The sequence below is a fragment of the Rattus norvegicus genome, chromosome 5 (assembly GCF_036323735.1).
Source record: "Rattus norvegicus strain BN/NHsdMcwi chromosome 5, GRCr8, whole genome shotgun sequence".
Lineage (NCBI taxonomy): Eukaryota > Metazoa > Chordata > Mammalia > Rodentia > Muridae > Rattus > Rattus norvegicus.
The window spans coordinates 170,891,577-170,916,642 of NC_086023.1; the positions used below are offsets into that span (position 1 = coordinate 170,891,577).

General features: G+C 52.5%; 1 protein-coding gene across 1 annotated transcript; it reads left to right on the forward strand.

The window, feature by feature from the left end:
- Positions 1-18,559: 18,559 nt before the first annotated feature.
- Pex10 (peroxisomal biogenesis factor 10) lies at positions 18,560-23,726 on the forward strand. Its single transcript, NM_001109405.1, has 6 exons — positions 18,560-18,756; positions 19,430-19,510; positions 20,294-20,700; positions 21,711-21,886; positions 21,985-22,120; positions 23,025-23,726. Exons 1-6 carry the CDS (start codon positions 18,651-18,653, stop codon positions 23,091-23,093), a joined length of 975 nt encoding a protein of 324 aa, NP_001102875.1. The 5' UTR covers positions 18,560-18,650; the 3' UTR covers positions 23,094-23,726.
- The last annotated feature ends 1,340 nt before the right edge of the window (positions 23,727-25,066 follow it).

Here is a 25,066-nt window from a genome sequence, read left to right on the forward strand (position 1 = left end):
TGCATCCTACTTGCTTCTAGAAAAGGTTCTGGAGCTGGAGAGATGGTTCTAAAGCTAAAGGTGTTTGCTGCCAATCCTGACAGACTGAGTTCAACTCCTAGGATCTACATGGTGGAAGGAGAGAACTGACTCCTGAATGTTGTCCCCTGACACCACACACACACACACACACACACACACACACACACACACACACATCCATGCTACATGCTCTCACACACATAAATTAGACAGACAGACAAAAGTAATTTTTTTTTCAAAGACTGTTTCTGCACCAGGCAGAGCTAATGCAGGGAAGCCAATGGGTGGCCCACAGGCTGTAGGCTGGGCCAGGCTGCCACCTCAATTCATTGGAACTTACACAGGCAGGCCCCTCCCTTGGTTGCACAGAAGCTGAAGATAGAAACTTCAAAGAGCCTGGAGGACATCAAATGCTACCTCACAACCGCAGTCTCCTGGAAATCAGAGTTTCCGGGCTGTACAAGCTACACACACACACACACACACACACACACACACACACACACACACACCCAACCCCTGCAGCAACACTGGCAGAAGCTTCACTTCCAAATGTGCCAGACACTAGGTGACAACCGCAGTGTCCCACCCGTGGGTGCAGGAGGCAGCCATTAAAACTCAGGGTCCCGGAATTCAGAAGACTGAGGCAGAAGGATCCAGCACTCGAGACCTGCTTAGACTGCAGGCAGCATTTAAGGACAGCCTTGGAAACTCAGTGAGATTTGGTCTCACAACAAAAATAATTAAAAATTAAATTAAATTAAAAAATAAAAATAAAAAGCTTTTCTAGTGACTGATTCTTCAATCTGACACCAAAGCCAATCCCTGGCCTACACACACACACACACACACACACACACACACACACACATACACACACACACACACACATGCACATATGTGCACACATGAACACATACACACAACACAGAAAAACACAGAATCAGGCTCCAGAAGTAAGCTCTAAGATTCAAAATAAATGAAGGGTGTATCCTAAGCCAGAATGAGTCCACACTGAAAACACAGTTGGACTGATGTGGGAGAAATGGGCAGCTCCACCAGGCCACACTCAGAAACCTGCATGCGAAAACTGAAGGGAGCTGCGGCTCTCGCTGGCTTCTCTATAGTTTACATTGCACTTTCCAGAGCAGCTCTCTGAGCCAGACTTGCTTTCATAGCCAAGAAAAAAAAACCTCCGCACACATGCACACGCACACTCACACTCCCCACGGACATGCACGCACACTCACACATGCATACATGTGACCATGTACACACATGCACATGTGACCGTGCATACACAGATACACATACATGCACACTCACACATGTGCACATGTGCATGTCACACATATTCTTGCACACACGTACAAATGTACATAACACACATACATACAAACTCATGCACACACATGCACACACAAACATACATGTATGCACACACATATGCACAGTGCATGTCTCTCTTACACACATGCACATGCACATACCTGCACACACGAACATACATGTATGCACACACATATGCACAGTGCATGTCTCTCTTACACACACATGCACATGCACACACTCCCACACACATGCACACACACACACACACACACACACGAGAGGCTGGTGTAGCAGTGGAAAAGCCATGCGGGTGTGAAGGAGCCAGGGTCTGAGCACCCTTTGAAGTAGGAAATCCCCCTGGGGACATGTGTGTCCTGCTCTTGTCTCTCACTCCCAACCCCTGGGGTACACATCCTGTGTGCAAACACTTGTGCTTTTCCCTGACCCTAGCCTCACAGCCCAGGCTCAACCAACAACAGGGAGACAGAAGGACACAGGGACACATGCTCCAGCTGGCCTGCATCCCTGATGGCTGGGGTCTCATTCCCCTGGCACCTTCCTGTGACAGGATTGAACTGGCAAACATTCCTGGGACACACACACACACACACACACACACACACACACACACACACACATACACACCATCTATCCCGGAGAGCATCCCAATTTCAACCATTTTGTAAGCCAGTTCCCTTTCTGAATCAGATGAGCTTTCTCTCTCCTCAAAGGAAGTAGAAACCTAGCTGTGTGCACCTGAGTTAGCAGCGGACAGGCTGTCTCTGTGGGCTCCTCTGCTCCATCAGCACCTGAGCCCATGAACACCTGCGGTTGGACTCTAGGTGAGAACAGGAGCTCCTTCAACATCACTGACTCGGTATTGAGGGTCACTCCGAGTACTCCCTCCCATACCTCAGACCTCAGTGGTCCTGTCTACTGGAGAGCTACAAGGCTGGCCACGGATGGGCAGGTGAATAACAGACACTTGGTGTCTCCCATCTCAACCCCATCTGCACTGCAAGGCAAAGGAGATTTTGCCTGAAGCCCAGAAATAAAGGTGGCTGCCACTACAACCTGATGGTTCAGTCTATAGGACTGCATCCAGCTGGCTGCCAAGACAGTTTCATAGGCAGGTGATCCAGGAACTCTTTTTCCCTTCTAGGAGTGCCTCCATATCTTTCTTAACAAGTTCTGATTTCACCCTGACCCCAGTGACATAGGAGGAAGAAAGGGTACAGGAAGCAGATGCCCCAGAGCTCCTGGCTGGACCCATGCATTGGGGCTCCAGACATGGGAAGCTGGTGCCACACCCCAACATTGCAGCCTCTGCCCTGGCTTACAAGCCAGTAAGTAGTTCTTGGGCACCCCTACCCCTACCCCTCAGCCTGTGGATTAGATTGAATTGCCCTGAATGAAACCTGCTACCACGGATACATCTGAAGTGGGATAGGACAGACTGAATGGGAGAAATACTGACCATGAAGGGCACCCAGTATTGTCCCACTGTTCACAGCCCTGAGCTTGGGTCTTAACATTGTCCCTGGCCCCACCTCCAGCATCTTGGAGGTCTTACTGCCTTGTCAGAAAATGAGGTCTAATCCCTGTGGGCTGCAAAAGCCAAGAGGCCAAGATGCAGCAAAGTGTGATAATAGTGACTATGGCTAGGTCTTGTGCAAGCTACCTAAGCCCAAAACACAAGGGGCCAGGACCAGCTACAAAGCAGACCCTAAGCACACTTAGCTGCTGCAAAGCTGCAAATGGTTAACTCTAACTCTCTCTCTCTCTCTCTCTCTCTCTCTCTCTCTCTCTCTCTCTCTCTCTCGCACACACGCACACACGCATGCACGCACACACACACACACGAAGCTGAGCTGGCATCAGCCAGAGCAGGTGCTAGTCCAAATATCAGAGACCCACTTTAGTTAAACTAAGAAAAGAACACACATGCTAATATTCTAAGTACCTACCATTCATGCCCTACCCATTCAGCTTGGCAACTTCCCCATTGCTTCCCATTGCTGCTTCAGGAAAAGACCTTCAGACCAGACTAGGTTCCCCTGCCTGCAGATTCAGTCTAGACCCAGCTGCAAACCAGGCATGGGGAGGACTGTGGAGCAGTCAGTGACAAGGGGCACAAGCATAGGGCGGGGACAAGAAAGAGATACAGAAAGCAGGGTCATGCTTCCTGGAATTGTCGCCCATGGATCCACCCGCATCATCTAGGAACCCTGGCTGGTGTCAGGGCCCTGGGAGCAGCTCTTGGGCCTGGAACGATTGCACTCATCTCTCTTCCTTCAATGAGCCACCCCCTTTCCTGGTGTCCATTCCAGACAGAGCAGAACTCGGGGCCAAACCCATCAGGGACTTTGCACAGCTGAGCAGACAAATCCCCACCCTCAGGTGGGGAAGACCTGTCCAGGCGTATCTGGAGAATGTGGGATTAACAAGCTACAGCTGGCTCCATGGGCAAAAGGGTGTGTGTGGTGTGGACACATATGGCACACACGGGCACATGCACACCCACAGGTGGAGGCAGACCCGGTCTTTGACAGAGCGTCTAGCAAACCAGAAATTCAGGAGCAGAGAGGTCCCTACACTCCTTCAGAACTGGACACTTGACCTGGAAGCCTCCCCATGTCAGATGCCTATGCTGTTCTGACAGCTGCCACCCAGGAGTTAATGCAGTCTCTGTTCTAAGTCATACAACTCACAGTGTCCAGCCAGCCAGTTTACTTTTATGTAAGGTCAGCATATGTTAGCTGCCTTTCAGCTGTGTGCTGAGCTCCTCCAGATAAAAGGAGGACCCTGTTTTGGGGAAGTTGGCAATCTCTTCTCCACAAGTGACATCATAGGATTCACATCATCCCTTGGGTCTCGAGAACAGTCACTCAGCAGGAAAAGTACCAGGCATGAGTGAGGCTTTACTCACCCACAGGCAAAACGTTGGCACTCAGGAAAAGCCATCTGCTGTCCAGATCCGGCCCTGGGTCCTCAGGCAATGAAGCGGGACCAGTGGAGCTATCCATAGGGGGATTCATCCTTGGGGGATGGGCACTCTGGGATTTGGGCGCAGAACGCCTGGAGTAGTGGAGGGGTCTAGTCACCAGCAAGAGACTGATGTGAGGTCCCACCGCTCCCAGAGGCCCCAGTGTCCCTTGCTGAGATGAAGTCTAAGCCTGTGGTTCATCACACACCTAGAGAAAGCAAAAGGAGTAGAAAATATGAATGTGTGTATTTTGGGGTGGGGGTGAAGGGGGGTTCTTTCCAGCTACCTGCACTGTGGGAAGGCAATATGCATCACAGCTCCCCCTGCTGGAAGATGCTGGATTGTAGCCAGCACCACAGTGACTCTAGATAAATAGACCGGGTAGATGAGGAGGTGGAGCAAGAAGGGCCCAAGGGTGTCTGCAGAGCCTCACACCTTTGGTGAGGCGCAGGTGGAGGCAGAGTATCATGACCAAGCTGCCAGCTTCCTCGGGAGTGTACAGAGTGCTTGCCTGTTGTGAAGACTTTCTGCAAGGCTCCGTCAGTCAAGAGAGCCACTTAACAAAAGCCAGCCAGCCCCGTGGGAACAAACTTCGCCAAGACAAAGTACCTGTGACATCTCAAAACATGTAGCCCTGTGGCTGTGCCAAGATTCTCACCAGCCCTTAGGCATACTGGGGTCTGGAAAGACTTAGTGAGCCTGTGTGAGCATCCTCCATCCCCGCTCCTCCACCCTGCTCCTCCATCCTGCTCCTCCATCCTGCTCCTCCATCCTGCTCCTCCATCCTGCTCCTCCATCCTGCTCCTCCATCCTGCTCCTCCACCCTGCTCCTCCATCCCGCTCCTCCATCCTGCTCCTCCATCCCGCTCCTCCATCCCGCTCCTCCATCCCTGCTCCTCCATCCCTGCTCCTCCATCCTGCTCCTCCATCCTGCTCCTCCATCCTGCTCCTCCACCCCTGCTCCTCCATCCTGCTCCTCCATCCTGCTCCTCCATCCCTGCTCCTCCATCCTGCTCCTCCATCCTGCTCCTCCATCCTGCTCCTCCATCCTGCTCCTCCACCCCTGCTCCTCCTTCCTGCTCCTCCTTCCACAGTCCTCCACCCTGCTCCTCCATCCTGCTCCTCCATCCTGCTCCTCCACCCTGCTCCTCCATCCCTGCTCCTCCATCCTGCTCCTCCACCCCCACTCCTCCATCCCCGCTCCTCCATCCTGCTCCTCCATCCTGCTCCTCCATCCTGCTCCTCCACCCTGCTCCTCCATCCTGCTCCTCCACCCCCGCTCCTCCATCCTGCTCCTCCATCCCTGCTCCTCCATCCTGCTCCTCCATCCTGCTCCTCCATCCTGCTCCTCCATCCTGCTCCTCCACCCCTGCTCCTCCATCCTGCTCCTCCACCCCCGCTCCTCCATCCTGCTCCTCCATCCCTGCTCCTCCATCCTGCTCCTCCATCCTGCTCCTCCATCCCTGCTCCTCCATCCTGCTCCTCCACCCCCACTCCTCCATCCCCGCTCCTCCATCCTGCTCCTCCATCCTGCTCCTCCATCCTGCTCCTCCACCCTGCTCCTCCATCCTGCTCCTCCACCCCCGCTCCTCCATCCTGCTCCTCCATCCCTGCTCCTCCATCCTGCTCCTCCATCCTGCTCCTCCATCCTGCTCCTCCATCCTGCTCCTCCACCCCTGCTCCTCCATCCTGCTCCTCCACCCTGCTCCTCCACCCTGCTCCTCCATCCTGCTCCTCCATCCTGCTCCTCCATCCCCACTCCTCCATCCTGCTCCTCCATCCCTGCTCCTCCATCCTGCTCCTCCACCCCTGCTCCTCCATCCTGCTCCTCCATCCTGCTCCTCCTTCCTGCTCCTCCTTCCTGCTCCTCCATCCTGCTCCTCCATCCCTGCTCCTCCATCCTTCTCCTCCACCCCCACTCCTCCATCCTGCTCCTCCACCCCTGCTCCTCCACCCCACTCCTCCACCCCGCTCTGGCCCCGTGCTGAAGTACCACTCTAGGTCCAGAGTCTCGAGCTCTTTCATCACCCACTGTGTGATGCACTGAATGAGGGCCCCTGTGGTCTCCCCTGAGCTCCAAGCCCCTGATTTTCCAGGCACCCCAGGATCTGACAAACCTTGTCCTGCCCTGGCAACCATCCCCTAGCCTCTGCTCAGTCCCTGCCTGGACCTCTCCTCCTCAATCACCACTAATCCAACATCTCCTATCTGGCCAATGTCTTCTGGAGGTTTTCTGGACACCTCTTCTCAGGGCTTCTGTGTCCCGTGGCATCGCCTTTAGGAGCTACAGAGAGGTTGGCAGGACGAGGAAGAAGTAGGCCACCTGGATGGGGCTTCTAGACCTGACTTAGGACAGGCATCAGCTTCGACCCTCCTGACACCAAGAGCTATGCTAGGGTAGGAAGATAGGCAGGGAAAGAAAGGCCCCTGGAGTCCTTGCCGGGAAGGCTCCTGCCTCCACCTTAGCCCTTCCTTGAGCCAGAGCTCTTGGTTCCCTCCAGGCCTCTGCGTCTTCTCTCTCCCACATGCCCAGACTCCAGGCCCTCCAGCCTGATCCGCCTCCAGATCAGCAAAGATTGGTCGGCCAGGGTTCCTAGGGTCCCAGGCTCAGAGCAGTGTAGGCACTGGGCAGCAGACGGTTCACTAGCCCTGGAATCACCCTCAGACCCCCTCTTCTGGGCACTCCTCACCTCTGGCCCCTGCTCCAGGTTCGCCCTCCGATATAGGGTCTCCCGGGTCCTCCTAAAGCCGCCGGATGGCTGTAGCCCCTCAGTCACCAGCCCATGAAGCTAGCACCAGCTCTAGTTCCTATCGCAGCCGGCGCCCTCTGGGAGTCAGCTTCCTGTTGCAGTGGGAGCTGAGCTGTGCCTCAACATGCCTGCTGGAGCGCGGGCCAGGCGTGGGGCTCCACTAGACTGGCATTGTGGAGCCTAATTAGGCAACAGTACCATGCCGACTGCCTGAGGCCAAGGCGTAGCCACAGAGGACCATGAGGTTGGCTACTGGCAGCCACTCCCCCCCAGCTATATCTTGAGCCAGGACCCCTCCCCACACCCACCCCTGCCCTGCCCATTGTGTCTACCCTCTATGTCACCCCTTCCCCACTCCCCTTTCCCCCTCCAGCTATGCAGGCCCTTCATAGCAATTCAGTTCTGGAGGCAACAGGATAGGCAGGGAACCAGGGCTGGCAGGTCGGGTAATTTTGTTGCAAGGCTATCCTGACCAGGCTGCTCCACCTCACAGGACCTGGCTAGACCTCAGGCCAAGGTCTCTAGGCTAAGGGTGGAATACTTCTCACTTCAGGCCCCTGGCTTCTGCTGAGACCCTGGCCTATATACCAACCTCAGTCCCTTGGGAAATGCCTGCTGCTATGGTGACTGCTCATTGGTGGCCTCATGTAGAGCCAGGCTGCACACAAAGAAAGTCTATACCTTGTCCCTGATTAGTCAAAGAGGGCAGGTCCAAGCCCCTAGAGGCTGTCCAGTACCTGGGGTGTGATATCCACTAGGGCTAGCAGATCTTTCTGTGTGAGGTGATCAACCTCTGTTTCCAGAGCCTCCAAGGACCAAGTTGCTCCTACTTAGCAGGCTTTCACAGTACCAGGCTGCTCCCATGGTTCTCTGGGAGCATCCAGAGAACCCGCTCAGGGCTGTTTCTCCTCTTCTGGGATTGCCGGCTGCTTCTATTTCTGATATCTATGGTAACCTTTGAGAATCCTGAACAGTGCTGGCCTGCCTGCAGACTTGAGGAAGGCCCCCCGCAAGCCCCAGCCTGTCCTCTGCATCCTCCACCTTGTGCCTCCCACCTGTGTCAGAGCCCAAGGAATGGAGCGACCACACCCCTGCCTTGTACTCGCTGGCTCCGGAAGCCCCTGTAGGGGAGAACAGACGCTCTTCCCCTGAACCGTATCTGAGATGAGAAGCCCTCTGGGATGTCGGAACCCATCTTTCCAGAACGCTAGACATCTTTCCAGTTTTCTAAAGGCGATAGTGAGGCCTGTTCCCTCCCTGTGTGAGAAAAGACCCTGAGAAAGAAAGACCTCATATCTGCTCCTGCCCAACACCCAGTTTACCCTGCTGCCCCAACCCCTCCAAAACTGACCATCTCCAGTTCCTAGACAGTAAAAGGGCTGTCCACCTGCCTCGATGTCTCTCCTAGCCTCAGCCCTGGTAGCCAATACCTCTGCTACAGCAACTCAAAGGTCTAGAGTCTGCTCAGGTAGACCCCTTGACACCCACTCCTACCCAGACCCTGCTCATTCCTGTGCTGCTGTGTCCTGCCTGTACCCTGTTGAGACTAGGAGTTGGTCTGAAAGCGAGGAGACAGTGGCCGAAAAATGTTGTTGACAGGAGGCAGGTCAGGGCCTCACAGCACAGCGGGTGAATCTAAAGCTAGGTCCTTTGGGGGGCCGTTCCTGCCCTTTCCGGTCTGAGGCCTTTCAATGAGTTTCTGCTGCCTGCTGCCTACCGTTGGACTCACTGAGTAGAGAGAACGAAACCCAGGGCTTGCCACAGTAAGGCCGCAGGCCCAGGCAAGCTCAGTTCACAACAGAGCCGGTCTAGCCAGCACAGCGATGGCCAGCAAAGAGCTAAGCACCCTGCCCCCGCTCTCGAAGGATTGGGAAGGGGGCAGGTTCAGGGGTTGGCTTCACATAGAAAACAGAGCCTTCCTTCTCAGTAAGGCTCCAGAGACAGAGGGAGTACACTTGTCAACGGAAGCAAGTCCTGAGAGGTTAGGTCACTGGGCTGAACGTTTTTATACAGCTCTGGGAACAGACCCTCTGCAGGAGAGAAGCTCCAGTCTCCATAGGAATATATTCACTGCAGCCCTGGCAAGGGCATACATAGGGTATTGGAAGCAAGAACGAGGGGACATTTTGAAAAGGAGAAGAGGAGTCCAATCTTGAGGGCACAGTTCTGAGCAAACACAGATTGGGACCAAGCGTGCCGTAGGGTGCCAGCTTCAGAGTGCTGCTTCACAAAAGCCTGGGGTCCCCAGAATCTTTAGGAACCCAAGACCCTGATAAGCCTCTTACAAGTATCCTTTGCCCTGTAATGAGATTGGTACGGAAGTTAGTGGCACTGTGGGCCTTAGCACTGCGCGCTTCACCATCTTGAACTCAGAATGTAAACAAGTAGCCGTTTCCCTTAGGTATCTGATGAAGCAGGATCGAGGGCTTGTACCGATCTCAACCACCACACACTCAGGACCTCCACTGGGCCAAAGCGGGTGGGGCGTCCCAGAAAAGGACAGGGCTCTGAGATAAAATACTCTTGCTTCTTGGAACATGGCTGTATCTGAAAGGCAGCTGGCAGGGTGAGCCAAGTGGGGGCATCCGACAGATGTTTTCTCAAAAGAGAAGGAAGGGTTGGAAACAGACCTGAGCCGGGCAATTAAGGCCAGCCTGGGTAACATAACAGAAGCACATCTCAAAATAAAGAACAAAGTAAGCTTGCCACTTAAAAAAAAAAAAAAGGAATCTGCAGGCTCTCTCACCAATAATAGAATTCAAAATTAAGTGAAAATTAGTGCTTTGTACAACCTGTATCTACCGCTGTGAGCTAGTCAGCACCCTAAACACTGCCGGGGCAGCAGCGATGACACTATCAAGAGCTTTGTAACATCACGAAATGTGTCAACAGTGGGGGAGGTGGCCATAATTCAGTGAGCTGGAGTCTTCCAGGGGACCAGACATACATACCGATACGTGCATGGAAAAAGGCCCAGTCAACGTACACAACACGGGGGCGGGCCGGTGTAGTGACACACACACCCTCAGCCCCCATGGGCTTCAGCTCCACACTACGGCCACCTCTAAGAAGCCATGGGGTGTTCTGAGCACAGCATCTAGGCAGATATGAGGGAGGAAGCATGTCTCTGTGAGGCCAGGCTTCTTCTGCTCCGTCGACCAAAACAACACATTGTGGCAGATGGGATGCAGAATCGGATAGGCAGATCCAACCGTCCTTCGCAGGAGGGACAGATTTACGGAGCCGCAAAACATGTCACTCTCTGGGTGGGTTTTGCTCTTGCTTGCTTTCTTTCTCTCTTTCTCTCTTTCTCTCTCTCTTTCTTTCTTTCTTTCTTTTTTTGCCTTGAACAAGTAGAATTTGTCATAAAATGTTCTTTGTACTAGCATATAGTGAGCTTGTCATTGTTTTTTTCGACAAGACTTTATAAACAGATATTCTTTTTTTTTTTTTTTTTTTTTTTTTTTTGGAGCTGGGGACCGAACCCAGGGCCTTGCGCTTCCTAGGTAAGCGCTCTACCACTGAGCTAAATCCCCAGCCCCATAAACAGATATTCTTAAACGATCGTTTTGCCAGTTGTTTTGAGACACAGGGTTTCACTGGGTAGCCCTGGCTGGCTTGGAACTTTTTATGCAGACCAGATTGGCCTCCAACCCGTAAATTTCCGTCTGTCTATGCCTCCTCCTAAGTGCTGGGATTAAAGGAGTGTGGCACCATGCTTGTCCACTTTGGGGTGTGTGTGTGCGTGTTTGTGTGTGTGTCGCAATGTGGGTACATATGGGCCAATGTATGCATGTAGATGTCAGAGAACAATCTTCGGTAGGTTCTTTCCCTCTTCTGTGGGATCTAGAGCTAAAACTACATCGTGAGGTTTCTGCATCAACTGTTTTTACCCTCAGAGCCACGTGGCTAACCCCTTTGAGACAGGGTTAGACATATAGACCAGCTAGCCGTGAAATGGAGATTTTTTTCCTGCCTTACCTTCCCTACTGCTGGGATTATAGGCATGTGGCACCAGGCCTGAAGCATATATATATATATCATATATATAATGTAAAATCATATATATGTGTGTATATATATATAATATAGTTTGTATCAAAGGCAAAACTAAAACATGCTGGCCAATATTTAGCAACAAATCCCAGGAAGTGTGACATCTGACCATTTCCATAATGGAATTATTTCTACTGGAGTTGCTTCTGGTTACTGATGAGTGCCGTCACCGGACATGAGGTCGGGAGATATGAACACGTTGTAGCGTCGTAGCGTCCCCACTACGTTAGACACCATCAAACCCCGTCTAGACAAGAGCGGAGATAACGGCGGGGTGTAATTAGGAAGCGATATGCTTTAAGTGTTTATTACCTTTGTTTTTATGTAATTTATACGTCTTACATGTGTAATTAGTTTAATTTGATTTTAATAGTGGTTGTGTTCAACATCTGGCTCGCAGAAGTACTAGAGATTCAACAGCTGACTCGTACAAGCTGGTCCTTGCAGGCTCAACACACTCCTAGACGTAAACCCTTCTACGCAAATGCTCTCTGGGATCGTCAGCAATTAACGCAAAGGGGTCCGAAGATGAAAACCTTTGTACCCTGATAATATTTATGTAAAACAGTCACAACAGAACAACAACTTGGATTTTGAGGGAAAAAAAAAAAAGCAAAAGATGCCTACTGAAGGCTGGCTCTCCAGACAGGTCCTGGGGGAAGAGGGCAGGGCACCAATGTGCTAAGCGGCTACAGAACTCAATCTATTGGCCTGAGTCAGGCAGGAGAGGAACCCCAGTAGTGCTTTGCTGGCTCCCGCAGCCCTCCTAGCTGCAGCCTGAAGAACAGACACGGAGAGGTGCAGTCCCTGAGTCAGAGCTCAGCCTGAAGCCTGCCCTGTATGGTTAAGAAAATCCCAGGGCCTAGATCTTCCCACCTTTAAAGTAGGGTGCAGAACATGCCTTCCACAGGAGGTCACAGGTAGTGCCCTCCCTCCCTGGGACACAATGAAGCCAGGCCTGATGACTGACACAGAGCCTTTCCATGTAGTCACACTCTGAAATCTTATTCAGGTCTTTCCCCGGCCCCCAGGGCACTTCTTTTAGAATGTGTCGGAAACACATACAAGGATGAGGTGTCGAGGTCTTGTACATTCCTGAAACAGAAGCCCACACCTCTGGGGTGGGGGTGGGGGCGGCGGCAAATCCAGTCCCTGGGCCTCGGCATGGGATGGAGACATAGAGTCATAAACTTGGTGAACCCCGTCTCTGAGTTGCAAGACAGGCCTAAATAAACCAGATCAAAGATTTCTCAGAGGAAGAGCTGAAAGGGCTACGTTCAGCCCTTGAAGTCCCTGCTGGACTTTGGCTCCTTGCTTCTTGGAAGCCTACATGGAATCCCAAGTGTAGAGTCAGAAGGGTAGCAAAGATGGAGTCCAAACCCGTCCAGTGTCCTTAGGACCGGCTAAGCTCTTCTTTCTCAGTATCCAGAGACTGCCTGCTCCCACCATGGAGCAGGACCTAGGCTTGTAGGGAGATAGCAGCAGCTCAGGGGAGAGCGTGAAGGGATCCTGAGGGGACTTGGGACTTCCAGGGCTTGGCCTTCATCCAAGGAGTTCTTGGGAGAAGGCGTGTTCCAAGTACGGGGGATCAGAGCTCAAGCAAGGAAGACGGAGTCCACAATAACCTGGAGCCAGCAGCCGCGTACCCAAGAGTCGTTTGGGGGAACCGCGGCCTATGGAGGCCCTTTATCTACCTCTTTCTCTCTTTCCTTCCTCCCTTCTTTCCTCCTTCCCTTTCTTCTTGTCACCAGCACAAAAACTAGCTGTGCCACCTCAGACTCCATGGCTGGGTGGGCTTCTTAGCCATTAACAGATGGGAAGTCCCATGTCCCGAGGGGGCTCTGCTGCAAATATGGACCATGGGCAGCTGAGCGTCTCAGGCCCTGAGGAACAGCTGTTCCAGGGAGGGAGTGCTCCAGAGCCTGCCCTTGGATGCTAATGGCTGATTGTTGATCTTTCGCCTGTTGGTCAACACAATGTCTGAAAAGCACTCTCCCACCCCCAGAAAACAGACCGAGGCCCTTGAGACATATACAAGGATATGCCTCGCAAAAACGTGGCAGGGGAGCTGATGTTTTAACAGTGTCTAAGGACAATCCTAAGGCCACAGAAAGTCCAGCTTTAGGAAAACCCATCACAGGGGTTGGGGATTTAGATCAGTGGTAGAGCGCTTGCCTAGGAAGCGCAAGGCCCTGGGTTCGGTCCCCAGCTCCGAAAAAAAGAACCAAAAAAAAAAAAAAAGGAAAACCCATCATACAGCTCCTGAGAACTGGAGCAATGTTTATTTTACTGAGAGCCTAGCCCCCGAACAACTTCTCAGGTCCCTTGACTGCCCATAGGAGCATCAGCAGAGCTGAGGATCCCCTGAAAGCGCCATCACAGAACAGCAGGGGTTGACAAGCCCAAGTGTCGTACAGAACGACTCCAAGAACGGGGAACGCCAGCAAGGGATATGGACAGAGACACGGTGTTGAGACTGTGACCTCAAAAGCCCTCTTACTCCAGCACACCATGGACATAAAGGTCCTGGAGCCACTTCGAGGCACAGGCTCACATTAATAAGCTTTGCCGGTGATTCTGACCTCTGACAGACCCAAGGAGACAGCTTCTGCCTGCGTTGGGTCCAAGCCACTCTGCTCTCAGAGGAATCCCCGTGGCTAACCTCAACTGCACTCTGTGGACCTAAACCAGAGTCTCTTATCTGTCCAGAAAGAGCTCCGTCAAGGCCATCACATCCCACAGACAGTGACTGCCCACCAGCCCTGGCCATTTTTGACCCTTATATCTAAGACCAGGAAAGCCTTCCACAGCATGTCTCTGGAGGTTCGGGGATCATCGGAGAGCTAAGTTCTCTCCCCCTCATCCAACCACAAGCCTTCACACTGCCATCTTGCATCCCACATGTGCCAAGCTCTCAGATAGGCCCTGACTTGGAGCTGAGGTGGACACAGAGGTGTTCTGGGTCTCAGTCCTACCTCGTAGGATCCATGCTGATAAAGGCTGGTAGATCCCCGCCTGCTGTTAAGGCTGCTACTGCTCAACCACCATCTCCCAGCGAACCCTGAGTCAGGAGGGGACCTGTGCTCATTCTCCTGAATGGCATACTACAATGCAGGTGGTAGAACCTTCATCCTCCTGTTTGACAGATGATAGAGGTGAGGATTAGGAGACGTGGAGACAGAAGCCACACCTGAAGTGCAGGTGTCTGCCCTACCCATTCCCCACAATGCCTCCTGCTCCAGATTCCACTCTCTATGTCAGGGGGCTGATGGGTAAGGCAATGGAACTTCATGATGGTCTCTAGCCCTCCGGCCCCCGACAACTAGTTACACTGTCCCTAGCCCTGTCCAGGAAAAGCCTAAAAGGCCCTGACCTTCCCGGCTCATTCCACTCCCAGCCTAGATTCCCTCAGGCCTCACTAGCCAGAGATCACTCTTTAATGTATATCCTATAGTGTCTTAGAGTGACCAGCCCTCCTGGTCTTCATCCTACAGGCGCAACTAGAAAGCCAGCCCATTACATCCCCGCTCAGTTACAACTTGTCCACCAACCTTATGCTGCATGTGCCCGTGTCCTCCAGGACGGGGGGCCCCCTCCTCCTCTGGAAAACATTTCCAGATCTCCACTCCCGGGGACCATTGTGCCAGCCCGTTATTATCTGGCCACCATTCAGGACGATGGCTACGGTGTGAAGACCCCCTCGTTCTGCCAATAAGGTCTTGGGGCGAGACCACCCATTCCATCAGCAGGGGAAGAGCTGTGAGTGAGTGGGACCAAACAAATCTGAATTCAAACACTACACTGAACAACCTCTAACCTGAGCTAATGCCACCAGGACTGAACTCCTTCTTTCCCAGCCCCAGGGCTCTGTTTCAGTCCCAGCTCCAAATTCTGAGAATGGAGAAAGGCCCAGACCTCACAGTGGCTCAGCACTGGGAATCCAATTCTTTTTTCTTTTCTTTTTTCTTTTTTTTCTTTTGTCTCCAGGGTCAACACAGAAACACAACACCTCCTACTCTGGGTCCTGGCTAAGGGCCCACCTACCTGTGCCCCCAGAACAGCTCAGAGTCCCTTCTCACCTCCAAGAAAGGTTTAGCTTCCCTGTCCCAGTCCTACCCTCACTAGCAAACCTACAGGGAAGAGGAGGAGGCTCCCAGAGATCTCTGCTTACCAGATAGAGCCTCCCAGGCTCAGTTCTGGGACCTCACACTCCCTCCCAGTACCCCCACCCTTTCTTGGTGCCCACAGTACCTCCAGGGCTCCAATCTGCAGCAACCAGAGCAGCTGGCTGTGGGGTGCTCTGAGCTTCCAGTCTGCCTGCCCTGGGTGGAGGAACCTGTTTTCCGGGTTTGTGGCTCCTGTAGAGGGGCCTCTTGCCTAGGGCAGGCCCCACCCTAACAGTCACGTCCCTGTAAGTGAGTTACTCCTGGGCGGGTTGTTGCCCAGTCCCTCTATCCCTCTGCTGTTAAAGGGTGCAACAGGAAACATAAGGAAGCCTAGCTTTCAACCCTGCTCCATGCCCCGGGTGGTGGTGCAGGCCTCCCAGAACCCATCAGACTTAGGTTGCAGTCCTAGTCCTCTCCCTGTTCCTGCACGGAAAGCATTGACTTGTCCCTCCTCTGGTTCCCAGGAGACCAGATGACAGGTGAGGGTGGGGGCTCTACAGGATCACCTGGTAACACCCTTGCCTCGAGGCAGGTGTGGCCCCACTGTACAACCCCAGGGCCAGATCCAAAGAAGAGAAATGGAGTTTTCTTGTTTGGCAGCTGTGTAGCAAGCCCCATTATGGGTGTGATGTATACAGCAACCACCAGAATGGTAAATCCCTGCTAGGGGCAGAGGGAAGATTTGCAAGGAATCAAAGACACTCGGGCAAAGGGAAGTCTAAGTGTGCCTTCATTGATAAGTCAGCTAGTTGGTGCTAGAAGGTTTAACCTGGGGTGCAGAGGTGGGGTGGGGGTGGGCACAGAGCAGATACAGAGGAGCCACCTGCTCGGCATCCCCTCCATGTTCCCAGGGCTCTCCCAAGTTCTGGCTTACTCTGTCCCTGGCCTCCATAACAACAGAACTATATTAAAAATTCTCAGATAGGGCTGGCAATAGAGCTCAGTGGAAAAAAAAAATGCTTGTTGCACCAGTATGAAGAGCAGAGTCCAGATCCCTAGAGCCCACATAAATAAGTATCTGATGGATGAGGTGGCCCACCTGAAATTTCAACCTTTGCAGGTGGAGGATCCCAAAGTAAGTTAGCTAAGAGGACTAGCCATGTGGGTAAGTTCTGGGTTTGTTTCAAAGACCCTACTCCAATGAAGAAGGTGGAAGAGCAATCCAGGAGGATGCCAGATATCATCCCTGGGCCCCCCCACACACACACTCACATGCATGCACACACATGTGCACACATGCACACTCACATATGCACACACAAGCAGTCATATGCACATGCACACATGCACACACTCACACACATGCACTCACTCACATGTGCACACACACACTCATACACCACACATCTACATATGCCCATACATATACAAACATGCATATACACACATGCATACGACACACACAGTAAATATAATTTAATTTAATAAAATCAGAAAACAGAGTGGCCATCCGTGGTCAAGGACATCAGGCAGGACAACAAAACTCCCAGTGTGTATGACTTTAGAAGCAGTTGTTGAGAGACAAAACTGTAAACGCTGCCTCAAGGGTGGCTGACCTTTGCTCCAGAAGCTTCTGTGTCAGAGACGCAGAATTCCTTCCTGTCCCAAATCCACTACCAACCTGCATCTCTATGTGTGCCCAGACAATCCCTGTAGTCAGAGCTGGCATAATGGGCTCTCAGTAGACACCAACTGGTTACTGCCATTATTTCTGGTCTATAACCAGAAACCTGAGGCTCACCAAGTGAAGGAATGTACAAGCCATACCTTGTCCCTCACAGAGCTCGGGAGGGCCCCAAGGCGGGCAGTCAAAGCCCAGCCCAGAGATGCTCCAGTGAAGTGTCCCCAGGGAATGTCACTGCAATTGACAAGAGGGAATTATGGTTGTCTCACAGATTGGGGTGGCCCTCAAGCAGACCGGGAGGTGCATATGGGAGAGTCAGGGCCAGAACTAGAACTGTCAAGCACTCTGACACACCTCTGGTGCCTTCCCTAAAACCCTCAGGAGCCTGACCTTTCTGTCCTCCATCCTTGAAGCAGAGGGAAGAGTTTACAAGGAGCAAAGTCACAGGTGCAGGCTCAGGCCCTTTGGGCTTCAGGAAAGGGGTAGTCAAAGGGAGGTGGCAAGGGGCACATTACTCTTCAGCAAGCAAGAGCTCTTGTTCTACCACCACCTTAGATATTCTGGAACCCTGAAACACTGAAGCAAAGGGGGACTCGAGGCCATATGGTCATCTGGGAACCCAGAGAGCTGATCTACAATGATGTCACTATTCTCAGGGCACTTGCCCTGCCACTTTCTCTCCTCACTGAAAGGCTTCTTGTTTCCCCAATCTACGTGGAATCTCTTTGGGTTAATAATCTTTAGCTGCCCAAACTGGTAGAAAAATGGGCTGATGGCTCCACCTGCTGGTCATCCTGGGTTTTGTCGCTTAGGAAGAATCCTTGAGAGGAGTGTTTTATTATACAGCCCACAAAGGAGGAACCTGAGGGTCAAGGCACTGGTAAACAGTTGAGACGAGGTCTGTGCCTAGGATTTGAGCCCCTGGAGAAGCACATTTAAGCCGAATCTCTGGAAACAACAGATACTTGAATGGTTTTTCTGGTCTTGTTCCCGATAACTGAGAGAATCCAAAAATGCAGTCGGGTGTAAGGATCAGTCCAGGAGGGGACACTTAATACAGGCCATATACCATGGTTATGCTAGAAGTGAGCTTCTGAGTTTGAAGAGAAAAGTCTTCCAGGGACACAAAGCAGCCTCGGGCCTTCAAAGAATCTGCATTTCGAACTGTCATATTTGATTTGGCCAGAAGCTTGTGCCTCTGCATGAGCCGTGACTGCCTCCTGGCAGTGGTCAAAGGTACTATCTGAAATTGCCCAACCCAAGCAGAGGAAACCAGGGCATAGGCAGCGAGAGGAACTCCAAACGGGAACTGGGGACTTTCATAGTCCGTTGGGATCACGGGGCTATCCTAAAAGGTTCACCCCTGCAGTCCCAGAGACACGTACCTCCTGCCAGAAAACGGGACCTGAATCAGGCCAAAAACTCACCTGAGAGGCTGAGCTCTCTAGGGGTTCTACCCACATGTCCCTGTCAGTATACGCCACTTCACTGTGAGGCTCCACCCTCCAAGCACAGGCCACACCCCTCCCTGAGTATCCCCGCCCCTCCTGCATGGTCCCGCCCTTATCCCCGCCTCCACGGATATCACGCCTAGGCCCCGCCTTCGCCCTCGTGGTCTTTGCGGCCTGCGCCCCACGACAGAGGTACGTCGAGCGTCACAGGCCCCGCCCACGAGGTGCGCCGGCGCGGTGCGAGCTCACCGACCGAGTAGAGCCATGGCGCAGGCGGGTCCTCCAGAAGTGATCCGGGCGGCGCAGAAGGACGAGTACTACCTGGGAGGCCTGCGGAGCGCGGCGGGTGGAGCGCTGCACAGCCTAGCGGGTGAGCGTTCCGGGCACCCAGACCGGCGGCAGCTCCAAAGCTCGTTAGGAAAGCGGGGATCAAAACAGACATACACACTGCTGAACACATTGCAGGTCTCTGCCTGGCAGTGCCAACTAAAAGTGTTTCTCAAGCATTTGCCCATTTACTCCCCAAACGCTCCTACAGGTTGGACCTAACATTATTACTCTCATTGGTAGATACGTGGATCTCATAGGCAGGGATTTGGGATTTCAGAGAGACGAGATTTGATGCTAAACAGGTCGCCTCTGACTTATGTTCTTAGCGCTACCTAGACTTTCCTGGGGCCCCATGGCTAGAGCCTAACAGTTCCTAACTCGACAGTTACAGTTGAGGGGTTCTTAAGAGGTGGTCTTCGGGGGCTGGGGATTTAGCTCAGTGGTAGAGCGCTTACCTAGGAAGCGCAAGGCCCTGGGTTCGGTCCCCAGCTCTGAAAAAAAAAAAAGAACCAAAAAAAAAAAAAAAAAAGAGGTGGTCTTCGTCTCGGAGTCATTCAGGTCAACCGGGGCAGCAGAGGTGGTGAAGGGAAAGAGTTGTTAAGGGTCGACCCAGAAGGGACTTGACATGGACTTTACCTGACCCCTGGGAACTGGGGGAGTGATCTTAAGTGAACCACTTCACCTCTCCAGAGCTAATATTTTTCTCCTCTCAGGTGCAAAGAAATGGCTGGAATGGAGGAAAGAGATCGAGTTGCTCTCAGACATAGCCTACTTTGGCCTCACCACAATTGCAGGTAGCTGTGCTTGGCGGGTCCTTGGCACGGAGGGGCCCACAACCTATCCAGGTCTGCAGGGGATGGGGAAGGCTGCCAGGCAAACTGAGCAGCTCCTGGAAATCACCTGCATTAGTCTCAGGGAAGGAAGACAGTGGCCAGACGGGGTACTGCCCCAGATTCTTAAAGGCCTCTCAGCAGAATGGGACTTTCCTTTGTATGGGATGTGAGGCATTGCAAGATACAAAGCAAGACACTAACATGGGGGACAGAGGTTGCTATGGCCTATGAGCAGGGTCACAGTGAGACACATAGATAAAGAGCACAAGGTACACCACAGGTCTGGCTTCAGAGACAGGAGGTCAGGCTTCATCTTCTACAGGGTGAACTACAAGAAGCTTCAATCGGGGCAGGCGTAAGGGCTTTTTATCTCACTCCGTGTGACAGTATCAGGTAAGCAGCTGTATGTATGCCTGATACTTAGGACTGAGCCAGATGCAGACTGAGCCAATCTGGAAGGTAGAAAAGCCACAAGATTAGATCCCATCACTTGGACAAGGGGATAAGGGTTTGACAGAGGAAGGACTGGGAAACAGTAAAGAAGGAAGGGAACTGACAGGGGAAACAAGACCTGTTCCAGAGTGGCAGTCTGTGTGACATCGTGAGTTCACAGCAAGGCCACAGTGGGGTTTAACAAGTTGTGGTAGCCTTGGCTAGGTCTCGGGGTGACTGGTGAGGCTGGGGGGACACAAGCCGGCCTAGAAGCTTGTCCCTGGACCTTCACCACCGTGCATTAATCCTCAGGCTACCAGACACTTGGAGAGGAGTACGTCGGGATCATCCAAGTGGACCCATCCCGGCAGCGTGTGCCCTCCAGGCTCCGACGTGGAGTGCTGGTTGCCCTGCATGCTGTCTTGCCCTACCTGCTAGACAAGGCACTGCTGCCCCTGGAGCAGGAGCTGCAAGCTGAGGGCGACGGCACCCGGGCCTCCCAGGGGAGTCTGCTACCCGGAGGACGCAGCCGGTCAGGGGCACGGCGCTGGGTGCGTCACCACGCAGCTACCCTGACTGAACAACAGAGGAGGGCCCTCCAGCGGGCAGTCTTTATCCTGAGACAGGGCTTCGCCTGCCTCCACCGGCTCCATGTGGCTTGGTTTTATATCCATGGTACCTTCTACCACCTGGCCAAGAGACTGGCAGGGATCACTTATGTAAGTAGCAGTGCCAAGGGGACTGGTGTGCAGGCTGGGGTCCTCTGAGCAGCTCATTTGGGACCCATGCTGACACGATCACAGCCAAGCGCTCTGCTTCCAAGTTGCAACTGAAACTCTGTGCTTGGGAAAGAGTGGGGTTTGTTCAGTTATATTTTCCTAAAAGGCCCAGTTTCCACAAACTAAAGATGGGACAGCAGATTTGGGCACGTGACTGAGTGCACTTAGGTCTGGCCTCAGCAGTTTCTTCACTGTGGACTTGTGGCTATGTCCATTTCACTGTCTGGGGACAGGCACCTATTCCAGAGGGTGTCAAGTTCAGGTTCTTGCCCAGAGTCTGGCCTGCTGGCAGAGGCTCCTGTCCTACCAGTGGGAAGGCGGGAAGTGAAGACCGCACGTTCTGTTGTGATGTGCATGGGAGTTACGCCTTGCTACAGCAAAGGCTTGGACAGCATCCTTGAGGGCCAGTGTCAGAGGAACAGTATCTGCCTGCCCAGGTTTCCTTGCTCTTCTCCACCCTGCTCTTCCTTGGGCTCCTTCCCTTCCTCTGAAGTAGTCTCCAAACAGCTCTAGAATCTTCACCCATTTTCCTGGTCTAGACTCCTGGCTCAGTTTTTGTTTTTGTTTTTTTTTAATTTATTTATTTAATGTTCATGAATGCTCTATCTACATGCCAGAAGAGAACATCAGATCCTGTTATAGATGGTTGTGAACCACCATGTGGTTGCTGGGAATTGAACTCAGGACCTTTGGAAGAGCAGCCAGTGCTCTTAACCACTGAGCCATCTCTCCAGCCCCCTGGCTCAGTTTTTATCTATGCAGCTAGTACCTAAAGATTACCCTACAGCTAGCTAGGGTTCTCCATCACTACTTAAACCTATCACCCTGTTGGTCCTTGTTCTTGGGACACTGCCAGTAGCCAAGAGGAGGGCTGGCTGAACATACACCCTCCAGCAGACACAGGCCAGGTCCTACGGGATCCTGATGGCCAAGCTCACCTGTCTTAACAGCTCCGCACTCGCCGCCTGCCGGGAGAGGACCTGAGGGCTTGCACTAGCTACCGACTGCTGGGACTCATCTCCCTGCTGCATCTGGCATTGTCACTGGGGCTGCAGTTGTACAGCTTCAGGCAGAAGCAGCGAGCCAGGAAGGAGTGGAGGCTGCACCGAAATCTGTCCCACCGCAGGTGTGCGGGTGGGGGTGAGGGTAGGTGGGGGAGAGCTGAGGTGCTGTGGCATGCCCTGATTTTGTGGAAGGTACTCACCTGTGTACTTACCCCCATAGGAGTTCCCTTGAGGACAGAGCAGTTTGTAGAGCCCCACTCTGCACCCTGTGCTTGGAGGAGCGAAGACACTCCACAGCCACACCTTGTGGCCATCTCTTCTGCTGGGAGTGCATTACCGAGTGGTGCAACACCAAGGTACGCATGCTCCCGGCCTGGGACCTGTGGCAGTTCCGCTGCCCCGACCTCCCAAAGCTCTCTGAGTTGGGGGTGGGGAGGTGGGCATCTTGTTAACAGTTCTGTGGGATATGAGCCATGCCTGGGGTTAGAGGTCCCAGCCTTCCGCACTTGAGGCCTGACTAAGGGCAAGTGAATGGCACATGTTGGGTGCACATATCTTGCTACACTTACCATCTTGCTTCACACGTGTAGTATGCTAGTACATGTGCACACACCAAGTTATTCCTGTGCACCACTGTTCAGAAGGACAGGTGCCCAGCGCGCATTGCTTCGTGTAAGCAGCTGGGCCCTGGCTGGCGTGTCTAGCCAGTGAACTACTTTCACTGCCCTGGCCAGAAGCCTAGGCTACAAGTGAGAGGGAACTTCCGTGTGGCTGTGCCCTGCTGTTAAGAGGCTGGGTGTCCTGGGTGGCAGGACAGAAAAGACAAGTATTTGCACTGCTGAGTCAGCAGTCTGTGTAGTGGGCACTCTGTAACAGCATGTTTAAGTGTGGAATGTGTACCCTGCTTTCTCTTTGATGGTAGAGGAAGTCTTTTTCTCTTAAAAGAAGCACTAGGATTCATCTAGAGTTAGACCTAGTGGAAGTTCTACAAGGGAAGGTCTAGAGTAGCATACATAGCCTGCTATCTTTTACTGGTTGCGGGTTGCTGGGAAGATATGGCAGAGGGTGTCAAAAGAGCCAAGGTTCACAGTACTGAGGGTGGGCACAGCTACGCTGAGTCTGCAGTATCCCATGCCTATCCCCTCTAGCCTCATGTTTTGGGGCTGACTTAGAGCTGTGCATGTATGTAGAACAGGAGGTGATGCACTGGGGCCAGCTACAATACACAGCCTGTGTGACATGCATACCCTATCCTCACAGACAGAGTGTCCCCTATGCCGGGAGAAGTTCCCACCCCAGAAGCTGGTCTACCTGAGGCACTACCGCTGACAGCTCTAAGAAGTGAATGGAAGCCCATGGACAAGTTTCTCAGAACTGTGGCTGCACAGAAACATAAAACCTCCACACTGCTCTTTTGTTGCATAAGCTACTACAGTTACCTGGAAAGAAAGGGAGTCAGGCGCAAGTGGGGAAAACTCAATTTGGGGGTAGGAGAGTTTGTTGCACGTAATCTATGGCTTCTTCAGTCTCTGGAGATAGTGGACTCCCCCCTCCCTTCCCAAGCCACACAGCTGAGAACTGCTTCAGAAGGTCAGGGTGTTTTACTCAGGTCTGTAAAGAGGCAGCCACCATTGGGCTGGGAGAGGCATGGCTCAGGTTAGGCTGGAAGCGAAGTGTAGAACTCTGGGCTCACTGCCGTCAGTACCCCTCCTAAAACACCACATGCTTAATCCATGTTGCCAACTCCTTAAGGAAATGAAGGGCTGTGCTGGACAGATGGCTCAGAGGCTGAGCACTGGATGTTCTTCCAGAGGCCCTGAGTTCAATTCCCAGCAACCATCTATTCTGGAATCTGATGCCCTTTCTGACAGAACACTAAAATACATAACAAATAAACCTTTACAAAAAGTACAACTTGAAGGTCTTCATCTCCCCGAGCTGCACATTTTTACAACTGTATTAGGCTGCACACAGGCCACTGCACATGTATGGAGATCAGAGAACTTGCAGGAGTCAGTTCTTTGTACCATGTATTTCAGGCATCAAATTCCGGTCAGGCTGGGCAGCAAGAAAGCAACTTTACTTGTTGAATATCTTGCCAACCAGGCAGAGTTGACTTGGGTGTTTTCTCCTGTAAACCAACGTCCATACATCCTCAGATAGCTGCTACTCTCAGGGGAAGTTAAGTGAGCCATGTCTGCTTGAAGGCCAGATAAACAAGTGACCAGCCTACTCAATGTCACTGCCGAATCCAGCTCCCTCTTGGCTTGTCCCTAGCTTGTTTCTTGCCTCCATTTGACATTTCCAAGCCTTTAAAATCAATTCAGGTCAGAGACAGCCTAAGTAGAGACTAATTCCATAAAAAAGGCACATTAAGCACAGATGCTTTACCTGGGTGGTGGCCCACACCTTCGGTCTCAACACATAGGAGGCAAAAAATGCAGATCTCAGGGAGTTGAGGCCAGAGGCCAGTCTGGTCTACAGAGTGAGTTTCAGCACAGCCAGGGTCACACAGAGAAACCCTGTCTTAAAAATTAAAAACAACAAACACAAAAAACCCCAGGAGATCTAGATCTAGACTTCGTAAGACAGTGTGAAGACAACTTGACAGAACCTTTGGTCTACAAGCAGTGAGGAGGACTGAAGCCCAGCCACCAGTGCTATCTGATGCCACCAGGTTCCTTGTGAAGGTCCCCTTACCGAGAGCAGGACCCATTCCTCTAGGTGGGACAGGGGACCAGAACTGACAAAAGGTAGCTTCAGGGAGCCTACGGGAAGACAAAGTCTTTGGGAACCTGGAACACAGCTACAGATATCCGGCAGTACCCCAATTGGGACTCACTCTGCTCTGACCAGGTAGAGCCAACTTAATTTTCCAGCACACCGGGAGTCTAGTCAGCGATGAGGAAAACAGTGTGGGGAATGTAAACAAAACATCCAGCGTGTGAGCGCCAAGTGCTCACATGGTTAAAACAAACTCACTTAGAACATTAGAAAATGACGGGTTAGGTGTTCAAAATGTGACATCTAAAAGGAGCATCAGAGTGTCCACAAAAGGAAACCCAGGCAGCTGACTTACTCAGTCTAACACCATAGGACGGATGAGAAACACGAGTGGGGTTCTGAATAGGTCACAACCTGGGATTGAAAAGCCTGTTTGTACTTGACAGCCTCTGTCCTTCCTGTACCTGTGGTGTCTGCTGCCCTGGTGCTAAATGGCCCAGTGGTTCCCTTGCAATAGTTGTGGAAAGCAAGCTGTGCTTCAGTGAAGTGACTCGTGGTGTAGACGAAGACTACACAAG

Coding starts and splice junctions, on each gene's coding strand:
- Pex10 (NM_001109405.1), top strand. CDS start 18,651: ATGGCGCAGGCGGGTCCTCCAGAAGTGATCCGGGCGGCGCAGAAGGAC. Junction 19,511..20,293: donor TGGCCTCACCACAATTGCAG/GTAGCTGTGCTT, acceptor ATTAATCCTCAG/GCTACCAGACACTTGGAGAG. Junction 22,121..23,024: donor CCGAGTGGTGCAACACCAAG/GTACGCATGCTC, acceptor CTATCCTCACAG/ACAGAGTGTCCCCTATGCCG.